General features: G+C 36.4%; 3 protein-coding genes across 4 annotated transcripts; 1 reads left to right on the top strand and 2 right to left on the bottom strand.

The window, feature by feature from the left end:
• Positions 1 to 533: 533 nt before the first annotated feature.
• LOC110739055 (annexin D5-like) lies at positions 534 to 2912 on the bottom strand. 2 transcript variants are annotated; one of them, XM_021919517.1, is made up of 5 exons: positions 2641 to 2912; positions 1747 to 1959; positions 1414 to 1629; positions 1133 to 1222; positions 534 to 972 (listed from the first exon to the last, which is right to left on the bottom strand). In XM_021919517.1, exons 1-5 carry the CDS (start codon positions 2671 to 2673, stop codon positions 769 to 771), a joined length of 756 nt encoding a protein of 251 aa, XP_021775209.1. In that variant the 5' UTR covers positions 2674 to 2912; the 3' UTR covers positions 534 to 768. The 2 variants fall into 2 exon arrangements, with proteins under 2 accessions (XP_021775209.1, XP_021775204.1); XM_021919512.1 differs by having other exon boundaries at positions 2235 to 2912.
• Positions 2913 to 3094: 182 nt separating this feature from the next.
• Positions 3095 to 6328, bottom strand: LOC110739047 (annexin D5-like). Its single transcript, XM_021919501.1, has 6 exons — positions 6141 to 6328; positions 5218 to 5363; positions 4688 to 4900; positions 4389 to 4604; positions 4223 to 4312; positions 3095 to 3481 (listed from the first exon to the last, which is right to left on the bottom strand). Exons 1-6 carry the CDS (start codon positions 6214 to 6216, stop codon positions 3284 to 3286), a joined length of 939 nt encoding a protein of 312 aa, XP_021775193.1. The 5' UTR covers positions 6217 to 6328; the 3' UTR covers positions 3095 to 3283.
• A 3268-nt stretch (positions 6329 to 9596) lies between these two features.
• On the top strand, positions 9597 to 15491 carry LOC110739072 (translation initiation factor IF3-1, mitochondrial-like). The gene is made up of 8 exons (XM_021919527.1): positions 9597 to 10036; positions 10152 to 10242; positions 10822 to 10889; positions 12886 to 12984; positions 13188 to 13244; positions 13566 to 13634; positions 13973 to 14035; positions 14131 to 15491. The coding sequence occupies exons 1-8, from the start codon at positions 9806 to 9808 to the stop codon at positions 15313 to 15315; spliced, it is 1863 nt and encodes a 620-aa protein (XP_021775219.1). The 5' UTR covers positions 9597 to 9805; the 3' UTR covers positions 15316 to 15491.
• Positions 15492 to 18822: the final 3331 nt, after the last annotated feature.

Below are 18822 nucleotides of genomic sequence, written 5' to 3' on the forward strand. Positions count from 1 at the left end.
ATCAATTGCCCTCATACATTAATATGCACCTAATACATAGGCAACTCTTAAAAACTAAAGGAAGGTTCCCATCCAATTTGGAGCTAGAATTTGCAAGATGATCCAAAAATTTAGTCAAAACATGAAATTAAATAATGATAAGTTTGATAACAATATAACATGAAGCCGAGCTGACTCATATCTGTCACCATAAGAGTAATTCGGTAAGATATCATTTTTTATTTATTTTGTCAATTTTAAATGGTCATTAATAAATATATTTATTCTGTAAATTATTAATTTTGGTAAAGGCATTGGACTTTATTATTGACTTGAATCTTAGATCCGAATCATCACCAGTCACCACCTTTAAATACGGGTACTTAGTTCTTATTTTTGCTTGTTTATTTATGTTCTTCCCCCCTAAATAAAAATACTTAACATTATGATTATAAATCTAACTTTATACTTCTTGTATTCTTATGATCTTATCTACTCTGTATATACGAAGTACTTTGTATATAATATGAGACATTACTGGGACAACGCCCGTGTTCAAGAAGGAAATTTGACATTAAATAAGAAACAAAGGATTTAAGAGTGCTACATGTTATCTCGTCGAGCTTGAAATTCAAAAATGGCTCAATTTGCATAAATAATACTCGTATAAGACTGAAAATTTCAATGTTGTGAATAAGCTGAATGGAATTATATATATAGTTTTACTGCATATGCTTTTGTGAATAAGCTTAATGCGCGCTATACAGGCACGCGTGCAAACATGTATCCTCAATGCTTCGGACCCAGGAGAGCAAGAAGAAAACTTCTGTAATCGCCTGATGTTTCTGAGTAGACTGCATCAACCAGTGACTTCTTATACTTCTTCTCATACTCGGCCTTTATGTACTGCAAATCAAGCTCCACCCTTGTTATGATAACCCTGATGAGTGTTGTGTCATCAGTTCCCAAGCCCTTCATTGCTTCTCGTAGTACCTGTATTGCAGCAAGGGTTGCTTAAGACATAATAAATTGGGATAGTAATCATTTGTAATGTTTAACATTTTCCAATCAAAATTTGTATCAAAATTTGTCCAATAGTTTAAAGTTGATACAAGTAGAGACTTCATCTTGGCTAGGGACTAAATTAAGTTACCTTCGCAAAGTATTTTGCTGGGTTTTCTGCACATCTTAGACTTGTCAAAAGAGCGTATGCAAAGAGCCCGGATGTTTCTTTCTTTATAGCCTGCAAGAACAGCGAAAAACTCTCAAGTGAGACTGGTGTATGGTAAGACAAGGATCATTTATGTTAACATAGAGATTAAGGGGGTGAAATGTTACATTTCCATCTGTTTCTTTCTAGAATTTGCCTGAAAAAAACTAGTAGAGCACCTCAAACACTTGTTCAGGAAGATGCATAGAAAAGGAAAAATGTACCTTTCTAATTGAATGTCCATACATACTATTGTAGGCTGAATCTGCAGCAGCTAATTGTGCCCTGCTTCTCTCACTAAAAATTTTAATGAACATGTCCTCATCAGTTCCGAGTTTCTTCTCCCCAGCTTTATAGAGGGTTGTTGCATCGTTATCAGCAAGCATTCTATCAACTTCGAAACCTTCATAACGTTGCACGCTTACATATGCTAGCAAAAGCTGCAGCAGAGGTAATGTTTTGCCTCGTCAGCTTCTTACATATTATATGACTAGGACTCACATCATAAGGTATTGAAAATCACCAGAACGTTAAATACGTAGTAAGAGAAATGTTACCTTCTGGTGATCTCCAGAGGTATAATATTTTAGATCATGCTCTAGGTTGACCCCATACTCAGCATTGTAGGTCTGCTTGAAGATCTGTATTTGGGAAGGTGTACGAGAACAAATAACTTCAGTGGCACCTATGAGATCATCTGCAACCAATGCCTCCCTCACACTAACAGCATCGCGTGTTGCTGGATCTTCCCTCCAGAGCAAAACTGCATCCTGAAAAAAGATATAAATGTTGCAGTTACTCCGTATTAGACTTGTTTTACAACCGATGAAGCTGGGAATAGAAAAAAAGGAGGGTTGGGGAAAGGAAGAGCAAATCGCCACAAGCAGCCATTTAATCACTCAATTCAACTTACTCTTCGTATCAAAAAATGAATATAGGAAAGGAAATGGACTAAACACAGGCATAAAAATTCAGCTATAAGTACTATGAAAAAGTCTTTAATTCAAAAGAGCGAATCATGAGTGACATAATAACTCTAGTTTACCACTGAGCTCCTTTGACAACCGATGGAGAAGCTCTTCAGAGTACAAAGGTTCATATTCCTGCTTAATAGCTGCTCACTGTGAAGCATCACGATGAGCAAGAATATCGATCACTGCTGAAGTATCACAACCAAATCCTGGGGGGAAGGGTACTCAAGATAAGAGTCAGATTTCTTTCAGTTAAAAATGACAGTCATATGATATTTTGAGATCCTGCTGAAGTAAAGTTTAGAGTTAAAGATTCACAGAGTGCAGGCGCTGATATGAAAATTCTAACGCATACAGTTCAGGCACTGATAAGCCATTGTTCTTGAACAATTGAGTACAATCAGCGGGATAAAAACACTGTAAATCAGTGGAAACAGTAAAACGATTGAATAATACTTCGTAAGAGAGATTATTGATTACCTTTGAAAGCCTTGTAAAGTTTAGCAACATCATCACGAGTAGAAACTGGCATTGTAGGAACACTCAGACTTGACATTTTCGTCGCTAACTATTTTCTCAGGGATTGAATTACAAAAGCAAATTTCAATGTTCAAATATTTTTTTCTTTTTGGGTGCAATTTCAATGTTCAAATATGGCTTAATTTTATAATAAGTTCAAATTAGGTTGAGCATACGCTAGATTTTTCAACACACAAATAGATTAAAACTTTAGACTCATGATGGGAGAATTTTCAACTATGAACGCCATAATTCCATAAATATTCTGAAAATCAACTAGGTTTATGAAAGCTATGTTAGTTTTCATTCAATAATGGATAGCATAATTTTCTCCAGAGCACATTTTAATGATTGAAATATACGGAGCACTTCGTATTTATCTAATCACGACAGATACATATTACTCGCAATAAAATGTCCAAGATGCTGACTAAACTCAATAATTCAAAGAAACTCATATAATCTTCACTTATATCACATAGCCAACCTAATTAATGCTGAATAAAGTCTTCAATTCACACAATAATAAGTTCAATGTTGACAATTCTCTAACATAACACACATACATCCAAACACTCGCAACCACACACACACATCCTCAATATTATGGACCGAGGAGAGCAAGAAGAAATTTCCTGTAATTGCCAGAAGTTTCCGAGTGAAGTGCATCAACCAATGACTTCTTATACTTCTTCTGGTACTCGGCTTTGATATACTGCATATCAATCTCCACCCTTGTCACAATAACCCTGATGAGTGTTGTGTCATCAGTTCCCATACCCTTCATTGCTTTTCGTAGTACCTGCAATGCAACAAGGGGGGTCATTAGTTAGAAGCATTATTTATTTGACATATCATGGCAGGAGAAAGTTAAAAACAAAAACTATCATGAACCACCATTAGTAAAAAGTTCAAGCAGAAGGCCTCTATAGTTAACCAAGCAGAACTACATGCATGGGGTGCAGTTATAGAGCAGAGAAAGAATCACTCGATTTAAGTATCCAATTGCTAGAATGCACTTCACTTTGAAAGATGATAACTTGATAAGCTATAATAACAATTAAATAAAAGAGCATATCGCAGAAACAATAATACCACCCCCATGCTTCTCACAAAAGACCACTTAGTACTTCATTTCATTACTAGGATGCACTTAGTTTGAAAGATGAAAAGCTAAAGCGGTAAAGATTTTTTTATTTATTAATTTAAATAAATTTAACACACACAAAGACTGCAGACCCTTGTATCCATTTAATCATTGTAAGAGAATTCAATACAGAATAAGCGTGACTTGACAACTGCAAATACTCCAGAATTTCTATTGTAAAATTTACACAACATACAACAAATCATATGTGTTTCATAATTCATATATGTATAACCATCCAAACAGAATTAATCAACATAAGTCTGTTGGCGCATTTTTGAAACTAGAATCCTAATGTCCTTCCAGTGAACTAGTAAAGCATTGTTCATTGAAGAGCTGATTTCATGATGATTAGTAAAGGAAAAAATAACTAATCATGAAATATTCAAGAGTCACCTTCGCAAAGTACTTTGCTGGGTTTTCCGCACATCTTACGATTGTCAAAAGAGCATATGCAAAGACCCCTGACGTTTCTTTCTTTATAGCCTGCACCAAAAAATGCAAAAAATGATTAGTTGAGCATCTCACAATTTTGCACCAAAAAATCAAACAAAAATAATACCTTCTCAAGATTGTGACCATGCATTCTATTATAGGCTAAATCAGTAGCAGCTAGCTGTGCTCTGCTTCTTTCACTAAAAATTCTTATGAACATGTCCTCATCAGTTCCTAGTCTTTTCTCCCCAGCTCTATAGAGTGTCTTTGCATCGTTCTCAGCCATCATTGCATCTACTTCATAACCTTCATAACGCAGTATGGATATATATGCTAGCAAAAGCTGTGACAACAGTTGGTAATACATCTTGTCAGATCACAAGGTATTGAAATTCGCCATTTTGACAAAGTAAAAAAGAGTGTTACCTTCTTGTGGTCTCCGGAGGTATGCTTTTCTAGATCATGCTCTAGGTAGGTCCCAAATTTTGCATGGTAGATCTGCTTGAAGGTTTGTATCTGGGAAGGTGTACGAGAACATATAACTTCAGTGGCACCCCTGAGGTCATTTGCAGTCAGTGCCTGCCTCAAAACAACAGCATCACGCGATGCTGGATCTTGCATCCAGAGCAATACTGCATCCTGAACACACAGCACGCAGGTTACAATTGTTTGCCATTTACATTCACAAAAGGTGAAGCTTAGATAGAGGGCAAGGAAGACCAAAGAGGGAGGGGGGAGGACAATTCCATGGATCTATTAAAGCTATTCGTCGTATGGAAACATTAGCTATGGTAAGAACGCCAATCAAGTTACATGCATAGAAACTCAGTTAAATATGATTTATATATCAATGCAATCTAGTGGCTGTAACTTTGTAAAAGTAAATAATGGAGTTGAGCATATTAATTTAGAAATGTTAAAGAAAGAAAACCATGCCGAATCTTGGCATCTCATACCTCAAGTTTACCACTGAGCTCCTTAGACAATCGATGCAGAATATCTTCAGAATACAAAGCTCTGTATTCCTGCATGATAAATCCACGCTGTGTAGCATCACGATGAGCAAGAATGTTGATCACCGTTGTAGTGTCACAACCAAAACCTAAAAGAAAAAGTATTCAAGATAAGAAAAGGCTATAAGATCCTGCTACAACAAATCCATAAGTCCATAATTTAGTCTTTTCTCATGACAATTGAATGCAATGAAAATTCCAACATACAGAGTTAAAAGCGTAAACAGGCATAAACGCTGACTCGATATCCTCAGCATATCTTGAGACAAGATTCATAAAAGATCAAAAGCTAATTTTCTACATAATTAGGAAACAAATGATTTTATTTCCAATTTGGGGATTTAAACAAAAGAATTTCCCATTTTTTGCCACTAAACAAAAGAATCCAAGAACCTACTTGGAAAATTTAACCTACCTTTCCATCACCACATCTCATCCTACAACAATTCTTACAACTTTCCATTAATTACTAGGCTAACACACATTAGCGATACGTCGAACAAAGTGTACACGAATGAGGATTACTGTATTTAATCTTTGATCCCAAAATCAAAGCTAAGCTATCAATCAACACTTTGATCACAACACTAAGTTCAACAATTGCATAATTCTGTAAAACATTTCATAAATTCACACGATACCAAATAATATAGCCCTAATTCACATCAAACACTAAAATCCTTCAAATGAAAAACAAAAATTACAAAGAAAATAACGCAAATGTATCATAAAACCCTAACTATCATACATATTACAATTTCAAGAAAATTTAATCAACAATTCAGTCGAAACAGTAAAACGAAATGATTAATCGTCAAACTGGAAAAAAAGGAGTCAAAGGAGAGAGAAAGAAAGAGATAAGTTACCTTTGAAGGCCTTGTGAAGTTGAACGACGTCGTCGCGAGGAGAAAGCGGAACTGGAGGAATATTAACAGTGGACATCTTCGTCTTCTCCGAAGTTTTTTTATTCTCTCTCCTATTTGCGTTTTCTGTTTGTTGAATAATGCAGAGAGATATGATTGCTTGGATGAATTAAAAAATGAATTTATGGATATTCAGTATTTCAACTGTGACATGAATTAACAACACGTATGTAATTTGGTGTCTTTTAGCGAAAATACAGGGGATACATCTCTTTTTTTCAGGTGGTGAACAACACGTATCTCTCTTTTTTTTTATAGACGTTTTTTTTAGGGAACGTTGTAGGCTATCTAACTTGTTAAGTTGTTAAAAGTTTAATGTGTCACGTGGCATGTTATTGATAGCGTATTGAAATAATTATTATAAAAGAAAAAAAAAAAGTTTACTTGTTAACTAAGGTTGTTTTTATTTTTGTTTGAAGAAACTTGTTAACTATGGCTGATAACAGCACTTTGTTTGAGTAATAAAAGCTGTTTGATCGGTTCTCGTCAAAAAATAAAAAAATAAAAAAAATAAGGCTATTCTATAGAGAAAATACAAGTTCATATCAGGTTGTAACGAATTGTGTTTATATCAGGGCATGAAGATCATTTTGCGTGGTTTAATGAGGGGCAAATTCGACCAATCGAAGGTACAAGGCGGATTCCCATTTTTAGTATCCCGTTTGAAAGGGAAGACATGTCAACAGAAATGTTAACATCGTTACCTCTGAGTGATAACCTCGAGAACCGTATTTCGACTCACAAATCAGTCACGAATTTTCTCTCTCAATACCACTTTCAATCAGAACCGTCGGTGGCAGATTTCGCAAAACCCATAGATCTATGTATGTATGGCGGTCCCAGATTAAGTTCATGTCTCTCCAAGCTGCGATGTACACCAAATCACCTCCTCTTTCTTTGATTTCAAACAATTAGGGTTTGATTGTATCATCTAATACTGTTAACAAGGATTTTAAGGACATCATACGCGAGAATGGAAGAGGAGAATTACAGAACAGCAGACGGCGTCCAGGTTTTCGTGAATTAGAGAACCGTTACAAGTTGTCCTACACAATTGACACAAAACGGTTTCCACATCAGCATTCCACCACTAGCTAACACATTACTTCTTAGAAAAGAAAGCCAACTATTTACAACTATGCCATGTTATTAACAAACTTTGTTAATTTTTGTTAAGACTGTTATAAATGGGGACAGACTCTTTTCTATAAGTTCAATAAGATAGGATATAAGAGCAAATAATTAAGTAAGATAAGATAAAATTTAAAATACTAATAATAATAATAATACTATTTATGTTTCATATAATTGACAACGATTTGACATAAAGTATAAAGGAAAAAGGTCTCCTTTTTGCAAATAATACGAGGTAGTAAGTTAGATAAAAATTTAATACACTATCTGAACTATTTTATTCCAAACACACAAAAATAAAAAGAAAGATTATATTAGGCTAATGACAAATTATAAGAAATACAACTAAAAATGATACGAAATACAACCTAGTTAGGGCCTGTTCTCATTGACTGAACTCAACTGAACTGAATTGAGCTGAGCTTAACTGAACTAAATTGAAATGAATATTTTACAAGAGAAGGAAATTAGGAGCTGAACTGAACTGAATTTCAACGTATGAGAACAGACCCTTAGTTCATTGTACTTTCTAAAAAAAAAAAAAAGATTCGTTGCAAATGGTGGAGTGGGGGGAAAGAGATGAATACTTTTTATTAGAAAAAGTAAAGGGACAATGGAAATAATATTATATGAAGAGAATGCTCTTATAGTCTTACTATAAGTGCTTAGATCTACTGGTAAGAGATATTTTCTAAATCAAGGTCTTGAATTTGAGACTTGTGAATACAACAATACTTGTTGGGAAAACTTTCCTCCCAATTAAAACATGATTTGGCTCAAATCCAAATTAGTCAAAATCTGATAAACTTTGGATTATTAGGTTTGCGTGTATTTAAACGGGGACAATACAATTTTTTTTAGAATAAGAGAGAGACAAATTGGAAAAAAAAGTAAAAAAAAAAAAATACTAAGGGTAATTTTGAATTTTCAGGCTAGTAGTTGGGGGTAAAATCGTCTGTATGTGATGTCACATGTAATAGATGGGTTAATGGAGTTTTGTTAACGATGTTAGTAAAGTAACTTTCTTTAAGTCCCAGTTAGTCCCAGTTACTCCAACCTTTGTAGAATCTTTTTTGACGCTCCTCTCCTCTTCGTTCTTCCTCCTATTATCATCCTTTTATTAAACTTATATTTATGGAATCATAGATATAAAAGGTCGTTGGTGTTTGTAACATTAGGTAATTGTTGGTGGTGTTTTCCGAGCACGGCAGTTGAAATTCATGCAACTAAAGGTCTATATTTTTCGTGGATAACACCGTGAATTCGAATAGCATTTTCAGTGGAGTTTCATAAGCTTAAGGGCTACTTTAATGGAGGAACATTACACTTCACCTTTAGGGGTTAATCATATCTATTTTTTTTTCTCTATTTTGTCTTAGGGTTTTTGGAATTGGTGGTGTCGGTGATCGAGGGATGGGTGATGATGAAAGCTCGAGCTCCTTTGATAAGCATTTGATGGGTTTCGAACACTAGATCTCGAGGAATCAATATCTAATTTATTACCATCTTAGTCCATAACAATTCATGCCATCTATGCAAATAAATATAACTATAAATGACACACGCTAATTAAAAGGAAGAACGTGATAAACAGTTTGAAAAATAAATTAAGAGGAATAAAAACAACATTTCTCAAACAACATAGTGTTGAAATTGTCTTTCTATACTCTTTGTTAATTAGTAACATTATGTGTAACATTTATGCATACACATACATAATCGATGACAATATATTTTATAAATAAACAATTTAATCATAGTGGTAGCCCGAACAACCCTATGCAACGCCCAGGCTACACACTAGTTTAGTTCTACAAATGGTGACTGAAGCTAACAACATTAATGACTACTTTTTTGCACTGTTGCACATCGTCAAGTAACAAAATACTTCTCTCACTTGAAATCACAGTAAACAAGTGTAAACAATAAAAACATGTATAAAATATTTTCCCAATACAAATAATAACGAAATTGTCAATTGAAATACGCCATATGTTGATATATTATGAAAAACTAGTGTGTAGCCCAGGCGTTGCACCGGTAGCTACTTTAATTAGACCTTGTGATTATCAATTATATACATTTATTTTCAAGTTTATAACATAGCTTATAATTAGCTTAGATGGTTAAGTAACTATCTTTCTCATAAAAGGGTTGGGTGTTCGAATCCTCTTAGATGTTTTAAGTAACGTCATTTAATAGATTAAGCTCGCCCCTTTAACAAATCAATTACATCAATAAAATTTTTTCAAGTGTTTCCATCATGTTAACAATTTACATGCCAAAATTCACACCCCACACTTCTAAATTAGAGCTTCACTTCTTTCTAGTTTCTTGTCTTTACAACTTTTTTTCACTGCCAATTCTTAAACCTTGCCCCAATAAGCTGCGAACTCAGGAACATATTTTAATGCCGCAAATTATCTTCTAAAATTGCCCCATTTTTCGATCATTTAGCTGAAAATCAATCGAAAATGTCGGCGATTTTCTGTCGAATCAAAGAGACGAAGTTGAACAAATTCATCCACCAATTCAGAAGATATCATTTCCAGATTTCTACACCTCAGTTCGTCAATCAAACAGCAGCTTCGCTAAGATTATCGGATTATTATTTTCTATCAAATTCCTCGAAAATTAGCCCTAATTTTCAACGGCGGGTTGAGTTATTTAATTCTAGGGTTCGATTCTATGCGGCCCCAGTTCAGGTTAATTTCGTGATTCAATTTCGGTTAGTTTTCTGGAAATTTTTTCAGTATTCTCTCTGAGAATTTGGGTTTATTGTGAAATTAATTAATTGTTGTTGAATTTGTATGTTGTTAGATTAAGAAGAAGGAGGAAGTAACTACTCCCAGTCGACCGCGGCTTAATGAAGAGATTAAAGCGGATATTTTAAGAATTGTTACTGATGAAGGTATGATGATTTGGGTACTTAATTATTGTTAAGATTGTAAGACTGAATCAAAATTGTATTGTGCATTGTTTGTTTGATTAGATTTTGAAGATTTTGGTCAATTGAATTATATTGGGCTGCTTTCTACATTGTATAACTGTATAAGTGTGCTGATGTTTAATCTTTGAGGGTTTCGTAAGGATTGTCATGTTTCGTATGTGAGTGATATTGTATTTATGTCTATGGAAGGAAGTTTTTGCTGATGTTGTCCCAAAAAATAATGTTTGATGTTAACTCATGTAGAATGATTGTTGCTTTTCTGATACATAGTAGCATGCTTGTATTCTTTCCAATTACTCTTGTTCGCATATTGCCCTAAGCTCCTAACATCTTTGTATTGCACGTAATTCGTATGTGATAACTGATATTGGACTATTGGTCACCTATTGCCTTCATCTGTCGTGAAAGCACAAAAAGAATTTACCTTAAACATTGTCATGTTATTGGGTGAGGGGAGTGAAATTAGAATTTTTTTGAAGGAAACAAAGAAAGTAATCCAAAGGGGGTTTGGTGGTTGAGATTTCTTGTGTATGCTTGCAGGACATAATATCATCTCAAGACAGGAAGCTCTGAAGCGTGCAAAAAGTCTGAAGCTTGATCTAGTTGAGGTAAATATTCTTAGTATTGCTTCTACAAAATTATGAGGGAGAAGTTATATGAATTTTAAGCTCTAACAAAGTCTATAACATGTTTTGTGGCAAGCATTGTTGACTACCTATATGTTTTCAGTGGGTTCCCCCCCACCCCCCCTTTTTTTTTTAATTATAAATTTTTTAATTTTTATAAATTTGTTTAATTAACTTTTCCTGTTTATGTTTTGACTTGAAAGTTGAAAGAAATTTGCTACCTAAATGCAAATTCATGCTTCAAAATTTACATACTTAGCTTTAGCTTCATCATCATAAGAGCACTAATATATCCGGAGATGAAAGCCATGAACTGTTCAAATTGTTGTAATGATATTAAAGTGGTCGTGGCCTCCAAAAGTTCTTTTGTATCTCCCAAAGTGAAAAAGATAGGGTTTTTCCCCCTTATCATGATCATCACCCAAAGGTCCCACTTACCTTATAGACTCTGCATTATTGTCTCTCTTGGATCCAGTGTTAAACTGTTGATCAGTCTACATCGTTGATCCTTCCTGTCTTTCAGGTATCATTTAGCTAAGAACCATTTTTTTCTCTCTTTATCTCTCATTTCCGTGGCTAAGTTACTGTGTTGACATGTGATGATCCATCCTCGGCACCTTGCAGCCTTGCAGGACTGTAAGTGATAAATAGATTCCCTTGAAGTATCTAGCCCTTGTTGTTCTTGCTTAATACTAAGGTGATTGGACACTAGAATTTTATTGACCAGAATTTAGAACTGCATGGTCTGGCGGCTGTCTCTATGCTTGTTTGGTGGCTGATAAAAGCTTAGTTCACTTCAATTATATGGTTAAACTGTAGTTTAAAGATTGACTTAGAGTTTTTGTATCTTTATACATGTTTAGACCATAGGTAAACCTTATCAATGTCATTCTTCTTTTCTTCGCTCTATTCTCATGTGTTTCTCTTGCTAATGCACACCCAAACACTTTGAAGTCACACTAATGCACACCTTCCATACGAGAAGCACTCTGCCCCCCTGATCCTTGATAATTTATAAGATGTTGGTTTAATGGCCTATTATTTTGCAACTTGTCTCTGGGTGTAAGTTTTCGAATAATCTAGTTGGCGGCAAATTGGTACATTAATTTGTGGATAATGATGTACCCGGCCTTTGATTGTTTGTCTCCAAGCTTCCGTATACCTTGCATTGCCTGCTGATTACTTACCATCTGATTACCTCTGGTTATTGCTTACCATTCAATTACTACCCCCACCTCCACCCTCACTCCCACCTTGCTCAAGCAATTAGAAAAGAGCTTCAGTATCATCCTTGCAAGAGTTACAACCACCAAACATCTTTCGTTTTTAGTTGAACAATCATTGCTTAATGTACAGTGTGCACATCTCTTTGATGAAAAGCTTCCTCGAGTTCCTATCTAAGCCATCCAGCTCCTTATTTGACAATTTCTGTCCAGTTCTGTATGTTTGCATTCTTGGGTCATTGTGCCTTCTAGTATCATGGAAAATCAGCATTAAATGACATTGTTCCCCACGATGATGCTGGAAGAGCATTGAAAGTTCCAATCTTCACTTGTCTGCAAGCTCCCAGTTTTTCACCATCACCTTTTTTTCTGACTTGGTTGGAAGGAGTTAGTAAGGATATGAAATATATGGATTTGCATGAGGATGAGACATTGGATCGTAAGGGATGGTGGCGGAAGATTTTTGTCGATGACTACACGGAATAATCACTTTTGGTTCATTTAGCCGACCCCACTTATGGGATTAAGCTTTGATTGATTGATTGAAGACCTTTATTTAGTCTTACTGAGATTTAATCATTAATTATTAATCATTATAGACCTTGATGGGGTTTTATATATATATTTATTTTTATTTGGGAAGTTTAGTAATATTTTATTTTATTTATTCTATTTTTATCAACTTGGTTGGTTCATGTTTCAATATTCTGATATTGCTGGTGTTATAAAGGTCTGATATGTTTGTGAGTTCACAGGTTGACCGAGTAGCAAAGCCTCCTGTTTGCAAAATCATGGACTATAACCGGGAACGGTACAAGAAACAAGTTAGAGAAAAAGAGCGTGCTAAGATAAAGGTAGGAGATTCTTGTTGAAGGTGGTGTCCCTTAACCCCCCTCCCCCGATTCTTCGTTTTAAATAAATTTATCTTAATTCTTTAATTCCTCTTCTTTATTATAAGAAACTCTGGTGCTGTATATTGTTTTGGACCTTGTTCAATTAATATTTTTTCTAGCAACCAGTGTTATAATATTTGAATGTGCGTGCTTTTCTTCTGCAGTCTGCTGGCAGTCTTAAGAGAGGAGGTTGCAAAGAAATCCGTGTTTCTGCGAAGTCTGTAAGTTTTTGCAATCAAGAAGATTGCTTTATGCTAAAGCACACCACCTACAATTGCTGTGAATGTAACAACTTATCTGAAATCTGTCTATCATAATTTTCACGAATGTAGTATCTAATATTTCTGTATGCGGTAAAAGTGGCTTTGTTTAGATTTAGACTTGTTTGTTGTGTTTAGTAGTTAAACATTTTTTTCCTCTTAAGATTCTTGTCACAATTTATCTGCAATTTTTTTTTTGAGCAATGTGCAATGCTGAAGGTTGACTGTTATGTTCTGATAGATTTGTTATTTGTAATCAGCTTCTTGATTTCCTTGCTCCAGGAATCGAAGGATGTTAAGATGAAAGCAGACACAATTAGGAGATTGATGGAACGTGGATACCGAGTAAAGGTAATTCTTGCAGAAATTTGGAATAAGATACATAAAACCAAACTAGAGTCTAGCTTGCTAAGAAAAAGGCATAGTTGAACCCAGAACTTTGCATAAACAGGAAGCTTTTGATTCCAATGTGATGGCACATCAATATGTTGAAGGTTACCATAGCATGCTGAAACACTCATGATTAGTTGAAACTTGAAATATACTTATAATATTACTGCATGAATGTGAAGTGCTTGGCTTTGCATTATTGATTTTTGATCAATTATTTTCCTGCTATTTTCTATTTGTGCAAACCTTGGCTTTATTTCACTGTCACTAATTGGTTATATTTCTTTGATCCCAATCAGTGCATGGCTACTGGTACTGAAGACCAAGATTTAAGTGGAATTCTTTCTCAAATTTCTGCTTTGGTAGAGACCTTGTACTCTATATTTTACCACTTTTCAGAGCTCTGGTTTACTCCTGTTCTTGTTCTCCCGTTCTTATGCCTTCTGAACTGATGTAGATTGAAGATGATGCGTTTGTTGAAGAAAAAAGACCAGCATATTTAATAGTTAGGCATGTCAAATTTGGTGTGTCAAAGAAAAGGGGCAAGAAGTCTTCCGACAGTTCCAAGGACAAAACTGCTGCCAGTCCAGAGATCCATAATGCTGCTGCTACTTGCAGTGACAGTCCTGCTGATTTGGGAGAAGCATCATCCTGTGAAGAATCTGATATGGACAATGTGGATAATGATGTAGAAGCACCCTTGCAATGTAAAGAACAGCCTGCATGGCCAGCTACTTCAGTTTCTAGTGCAGACCAAAATTTTGCTGAAATGTTTGGTCTCAGCCATAATGTGAAAGGTACTACCAGCATTCAGGAGAAGCAAATCAGGTTTGATGGCAAAGCAGCAGCTGCTACATCCAATAATAATGCTGCAAGATTCGCTCCTTCTGGAGTGCCCAACTTTACTGGTCCAAATGTAAGGCCAGTCGCACAAGAAATTGAAAATAGGTACGCCGGAAGCGCAGCAAAGAGTTCTTCAGCTGTGAGGAATCCTACGACATTCCGTAATAGTGAAACTCAGCGCCAATCTCACCCTCATCCTCACCCTAGTGCTCTTCCACCTAGAGGTCTCAGACAAGGTGGAGTTGAAGGTTCTCCATCTATGAATTTCCGTCTTCCTCCAGATGATATTCCTCAGCCAAGGAGCGAGTTTCAAAGTCAATCAAGTCAGCCTAATAGTAACTCATCGAGCTCCATGGGACACCCACAGCCACCTATTAGTACCGGTAGTTCTAGATCACAATCAACAGGATTTGGTACATTTAGCAGTACAAAGGTAGATGCACCTAAAAGCCCCAGACAAGGTGGACTTGAAGGTTCTCAACCCACAAATTTCCATCTTCCTCCAGATGTGACTCAGCCTAGGGGTGAAATTCATAATCGATCAAGTCAACCTAATAGTAACTCATCGGGCAGCATTGGACACCAGCAGCCACCTAGTAATACTGGCAGCCCTAGATCCCAGTCAATAGGTTTTGGTAAGTTTAACAGTACAACGGGAGATGCTAACCCCAATATTGCTGGCCCTTCAGACGTTACTAGAAATTCTGCTCCTGGTGGTTTGAAGCCACCTATACCAAGATCTGATGGACCTCAGAAATCAGAGTCTACTGATAAGAAATGGGGAATATTTAGTAAATAGAGCTCGGTTCTGTGTCAGGGAGTAATTCACCAGTTGCAAGAAACAACCAATACGGAGTAGAATTATTCATTCCAATTTGGATTAAGTTGGGATCATAAAATTCATATTTTTGTTTTAAATTTTTCCATGTAATAAACCCTTGTTGAGTTGGGTAATTTTTTCGACTAATACTAGTATTTTTTTTTTTTTTTTGAAAGAAAGTTTGGAGATTATATTAAGTCAAGGTCCACCAAAGTGTGTAGGCTTTGGGGAAAGGAGTTCGTACAAATACTCTCCATCTCCGAACTAGTATCCCACCTAGCAACATAATGGGTAACAGTATTCCCATTTCGTTTAATATGATTGCAAGAAAAGGAAGTAAAACTCTCACTTAACCGAATTACATCATCATAAATCAAAAAAATTGGAGCATCTCCACGCTGCTTTGTCTTGATGGCTTGCACAACTACCTGCGAATCACCCTCAAGAATTATCCTGTCAAAGCCCAACTGTCTTGCAACCTCCAACCCATATCTCGCAGCACCAGCTTCAGCAATCACTGGCGTACAGGTTGCTTCTGTTCTCTTTACAGCCGCAGCAAGAAGGCGTCCATTGGAGTCCCTAAAGACAGCACCAAACTGAGCACCACTGCCACTTGGGATATGCGCATCCACATTCACCTTAACCACGCCAGGAGGGGGAGGAGACCACTGTATAGCAGTAGCAGCAATTTGTCGCAAAACAGGCCCCCTCACCTTTGCTTGATAGTTCACATAGTCAGAGCACAATCTGATAAAACCCACAGCCATATCAATTGCATTGACAGACGACCCACCATTAAACATGTGAGAATTGCGACTGTGCCACGCAGCCCAAGCTAGTGCCGCAAAAATTCGCAACTCCTCCTTGCTAACAGTCCTTGCTACCCAACAAAATCTCTCAGCAAAAGATGTGTTCGGACCAGCATCAATCACCTCAGTAAACTCACTGTATCTCCAAATAACAGTCGCATATTTACACTCAAAAATTGAGTGTAAAATCGTTTCCTCAGTTGCTCCACAGATTTGACAGCCTCTATTAGCACTAATGTGGCGTTGGAAGAGCACATCCGAGACTGCCATCTGCCCCTTACACGCCCTCCAAATGAAATGCTTGAGCTTAGGCGGCCCATCCAAATTCCACACCATATTCCAAACTTCATCAGTGTTCAACCCCTGCAGCAGCTCCAACGATCTTATGTACCCAAGTCTTCCCAGCCAATAACCACTTCTAACAGTGTACATACCGCTCGAAGTAGGCCATCAATAGTGACAGTCAGGGGGGAAAGAAATAGACAAAGGAACCTGCATAACAGCTTGTTTATCACTTTCAGAAAAAAGAGAATCCAAAGTCCCTATACACCAGCAACCCTTCTCATAATCAATTAACTCGCAAACTCTAAGATCAAGATTGCTATCAGCCCTAGGAGTTGGAATAAAATGTGACCCATCCCCATGAAGCCAGGCATCATCCCATACACGAATTGAAGTCCCATTTCCAACTCTCCACTTTAATCCATCCAAGAGAAGAGCTTTAGAGCCCCAAATGCTTCTCCAACTATAGCTCGGGTCATGACCTCTTGCTGCATTTAAGAAATCAGAATTCTTAAAATATCGCGCTTTAAGGACACTGTGAAGAAGTGAGTTCGGATTGTTGCATAGGCGCCATCCTTGCTTGGCCAGTAATGCTTGATTAAACACACGAAGATCTCGGAAACCCATCCCTCCCATCGACTTTGGGAGACAAAGATACTCCCATTTTTGCCAGTGCATTTTCCTTGTTGTACCATTAGAACCCCACCAAAACTTTGCCAACAGGGCGTGCATTTCATCAATTAGGCCATCGGGAATCCTAAATATGTTCATCATATACGTAGGAATTGCTTGAGCGACCGCTTTTATTAACACCTCCTTCCCCGGTCTCGAGAGTAATTTCTCTTTCCACCCCTGCAACTTTTTCCACATTCTTTCTTTCAGAATCCCAAAAATAGCTTTCTTTGATTTTCCGATGATAGTAGGCAAACCAAGGTATTTCTCATGCTTATCCACTTCTCGAACTCCAAGAGTATCAATAATTTCCTTCCTCCTCTCCACCGTAACACATTTGCTAAAAGCGACCTCTGTCTTACTAAGATTAATTTTTTGCCCGGAAACCCTTTCATACGTACTGATAATTTCAGCAATTTTAGAGCATTCCTGCAGAGTAGCTTTTGCAAATAAAATACTATCATCCGCGAAGAATAAATGAGAAATTCGCGGAGCACCTCTACAAATTTGAGCCCCATGAATTATTTTATCATTAGCCGCTTTTGATAATAATGTGGAAAAAGCATCGGCACAAATCAAAAATAAATATGGAGATATAGGATCACCTTGTCGAAACCCACGAGTCGGAATCAAAGAACCAGAAATCCCACCATTATACTTGAAAGAGAAAGAAACACTCGACAAGCACTTCATAATACGATCAATCCAAGACTGCGGGAAACCCATTTTTTGCATCACTCTTCCCAAAAAACTCCACTCGACTCTATCATAGGCCTTACTCATATCAAGCTTGAGCGCCACCGACCCCTCTTTTCCCTCTCCTTTTCTCTTCATCGCGTGGAATATTTCAAAGGCAATTAGTGCATTATCTGTAATTAAACGATTAGGGACAAAAGCACTCTGATTTTGGGATATAACCGAACCAAGTATAAATTTCATTTTGTTTGCCATAGTTTTTGATATTATTTTATACAACACATTGCATAAGCTGATAGGTCTAAACTCGGCCATATACTTCGGATCATTGCATTTCGGGATTAACACAATGCAGGTTCGATTCACCTCCTTTAAATCAATATTACCTCGCCACCAATTCTGCACAAACCCAATCACATCATTCCCAACTGTACCCCAAAATTTCTGGAAAAAAAGAGCATGCATCCCATCCGGCCCCGGAGCCTTATTAGGGTGCATTTGAAACAATGCATCCCTAATTTCCTTTATATGTGTTAATATGATCATCTTTATACTAGTATTGTATAAGCACAATACTGCTGTAGGAATTTTTGTATTTTCTCTGCAGAGTTTCGTAATTTGTTCATGTTAATTTACTTTTTTAGAAGTGGTGGTAGTTACTAGTATGAATTATATTTGTTGTTGGTCACCAATTTTTGGTTAGGCTCTAGTGTGAGTTGTGTTGGGTTAACTGTTTCTACCCTAGTATGAATTATACATTTGGGAATATACAGTGAAAATAGGTTTACCATTCCTCATTTTCATATGCTATCATGGTAACACTCAACAAATTGTTGCTATAAGGTTTTGTATCAAATGACGAGATGTCTCAAAAATACCTTTACATATTAACACATTTTGCTTAATTTTTTTATTTTTTAAAAAATTGTGCACACCGAAACCCTAGAACACTCCAATTCAATGATTTCCTTAACATATTAGGGCATATTGCTTAATTTATATATTATACGTACAAACTCTAACCCTC

Source organism: Chenopodium quinoa, unplaced genomic scaffold, assembly GCF_001683475.1.
Source record: "Chenopodium quinoa cultivar QQ74 unplaced genomic scaffold, ASM168347v1, whole genome shotgun sequence".
Lineage (NCBI taxonomy): Eukaryota > Viridiplantae > Streptophyta > Magnoliopsida > Caryophyllales > Amaranthaceae > Chenopodium > Chenopodium quinoa.

Excerpts from the sequence above, each read along its gene's own strand:
- LOC110739055 (XM_021919512.1), bottom strand. The coding sequence starts at position 2,321 with ATGCTTCACAGTGAGCAGCTATTAAGCAGGAATATGAACCTTTGTACT. Across the intron at positions 1,960-2,234 it reads GTTGTCAAAGGAGCTCAGTG|GATGCAGTTTTGCTCTGGAG; the intron begins GTAAACTAGAGT and ends ATCTTTTTTCAG. Across the intron at positions 1,223-1,413 it reads ATGGACATTCAATTAGAAAG|GCTATAAAGAAAGAAACATC; the intron begins GTACATTTTTCC and ends CTGTTCTTGCAG.
- LOC110739047 (XM_021919501.1), bottom strand. The coding sequence starts at position 6,216 with ATGTCCACTGTTAATATTCCTCCAGTTCCGCTTTCTCCTCGCGACGAC. Across the intron at positions 4,901-5,217 it reads AGCTCAGTGGTAAACTTGAG|GATGCAGTATTGCTCTGGAT; the intron begins GTATGAGATGCC and ends CTGTGTGTTCAG. Across the intron at positions 4,605-4,687 it reads CCTCCGGAGACCACAAGAAG|CTTTTGCTAGCATATATATC; the intron begins GTAACACTCTTT and ends CTGTTGTCACAG.
- LOC110739072 (XM_021919527.1), top strand. The coding sequence starts at position 9,806 with ATGTCGGCGATTTTCTGTCGAATCAAAGAGACGAAGTTGAACAAATTC. Across the intron at positions 10,037-10,151 it reads TCTATGCGGCCCCAGTTCAG|ATTAAGAAGAAGGAGGAAGT; the intron begins GTTAATTTCGTG and ends GTATGTTGTTAG. Across the intron at positions 13,245-13,565 it reads TCCGTGTTTCTGCGAAGTCT|GAATCGAAGGATGTTAAGAT; the intron begins GTAAGTTTTTGC and ends TCCTTGCTCCAG.